Here is a 1,996-nt window from a genome sequence, read left to right on the forward strand (position 1 = left end):
CCCGGGCGCCGGCGCCCCCACCGCCGGGGGGGCCGCCCCGCGGAAAGGAGCATCAGCAGAGCCCGCAACGCTCGGCCTCCGCTGAGCGGGTGGCACGCTGGTTTTACTTTATATTTGTCAGAGGGGTACTTCGGCTGAGCTGTTGAGTAGCTAGGAACAGCAAAATGCGAAGGGGGAAAGATAAGGAAGATTTCTGGCACGTGTTGGTTGTTTGTTTTTCTTCGGTCTTTGGTTTTTGTTTGTTTTGGTTTGGGTTTTTGTTTTTTTTTTTGTTTGTTTGTTTTTTGTTTTTTAATACAACTGCTATTATTAAGGCCAGGTTGGATAGGGCTTTGAGCAACACGGTCTGGCAGATGGTGTCGCTGCCCATGGCAGGGGCTTGGAATGAGATGATCTTGAAGGTCCTTCCCAACAGAAAGCATTCTATGATTTTGAACAAATCTCTATCTGTTCCAGGTTTGGGTTTGCAAATACAGTGTTACCAGTGTGAGGAGTTCCAGCTAAATAATGACTGCTCTTCTCCAGAGTTCATCGTGAATTGTACAGTGAATGTTCAAGATATGTGTCAGAAAGAAGTAATGGAAAAAAGTTTTGGTAAGAATTTAATAATGATTCATCTGTTTACTTGGTTTAGGGAGCATTTGTTGCTCGTGGCTCCACCCATTCATGGTGTTCAGCTACAGATGAATCTTGTGTCCCTACCTGAAGGGACCAGATTCAATGTCTTGTACTTCTGAGTGGCTTTGCAACTTGATGAAGTTAAACATTTTCCTTTAAAACTGATGTAGAAACTGAAGGATGCAAGCCAAATGTTGATAAAGCTGGTTAATACACAGCCTTATGGGTCTCCGATATAGTTTCCCAGCACTGCGAAATTAATAACAACAAGTTAGTTTAATCTCATTACAGTTAATTACATGGGCTTTTTCCCCAAGAGATAGAAGAGCATTAAATTAGTAATTCCCTCCTTTCTTTTATTTACTCAGGCAATTTATATACTCTGAAGGTTCATCTTAAGGGAAGGAAAGTGTAGGGATCTTTGCTTTAATCCATTAAAGAAACCATCAAGCAAAAGGGAGAAAGGGATTTAAAAAAAAAAAAGGAGTTTAGGAGGAAGAGAAGAGCACATATAGATTTATTTGCCATACCAGTTTTCTAAGAATTTTTTCCCTTACTGCAATTAATATTAAAGTTAACGTATTGGGACATCAGTGTGTCCAAGAGGAAATGAGCTGTGATTCTGCATCTTGCCTCTATTGTCTTCTGAGCTGTGCTATAAATGGCTGGGTTTTATTCAGCATCATGGAAGGGATTTGAGATTTAGAGAGAGCTTTCAGGTCTTACACTACTGTGTTGCTCTGTAGCTTTCTACGTGAGTAGAAGACGAGAACTTTATTAGGGACTCTGGGGCAGTGTGGGATGGCAGGAAGGGTGTTGGTGGGAGTTGGAGCTCATGGAGCCTCCTGCTCTGACTGCTGTGAGGGTGGAACAGACAAGGAGCAGTCACTCACTGGGGAGTCCCAGCCTGGATTTGCCCCCTGTGCCAAGCCTGGGGAGCAGAGGGCAGCTTGGGGCTTCAGAAGAACCCTCATTCAAGGGGAAGCTGCTCTCTGGGACTGCCCACCTCGCAGCTTTGGAGTGGAGTTCTGTGAGTTACGCTGTTAATGTCGATCAAGCTGTAGTCTGTAGTCTGCCCTTTCCCAGCAAGTCCTCCAGGAGCAGCAGGATGCCTCTCCACCCAGCAGATGTGTGCACTCATCCGTCCTGAACAGCAACAATGGTTCTTGGGTTAACAAACTCCTCTTCCCAGTGCTTGACAGTCAGCTGGCCGCACCTGTGCCAGTAACTTCAGGTCGCTGTGTAATCAGTCCTGGATAAATAATAACAACTGCTGTGACATCAAAAGTAGCTGAGCTGCTGGCACTCTTTCATCCTGGGTAACATCGTCCACAGTGACCACTGCTGTGAAATACCTTGAGCCTCTGCAGTGTAGGGA

At 45.2% G+C, this 1,996-nt stretch overlaps 1 protein-coding gene across 1 annotated transcript in view; it reads left to right on the forward strand.

Annotated features, from left to right (window-relative positions):
• Window positions 1-338: 338 nt before the first annotated feature.
• The window catches only part of LYPD1 (LY6/PLAUR domain containing 1), a 15,426-nt gene continuing 13,768 nt past the window's right edge, over window positions 339-1,996 (forward strand). The window contains exon 1 of the mRNA XM_008638272.2: window positions 339-594. Within this exon, the coding sequence (XP_008636494.1) occupies window positions 354-594 (241 nt within the window). The 5' untranslated portion in view covers window positions 339-353. The remainder of the gene's footprint in view (window positions 595-1,996) is intronic.

The sequence above is a fragment of the Corvus brachyrhynchos genome, unplaced genomic scaffold (genome assembly GCF_000691975.1).
Source record: "Corvus brachyrhynchos isolate BGI_N302 unplaced genomic scaffold, ASM69197v1 scaffold126, whole genome shotgun sequence".
NCBI classification, from domain to species: Eukaryota; Metazoa; Chordata; class Aves; order Passeriformes; family Corvidae; genus Corvus; species Corvus brachyrhynchos.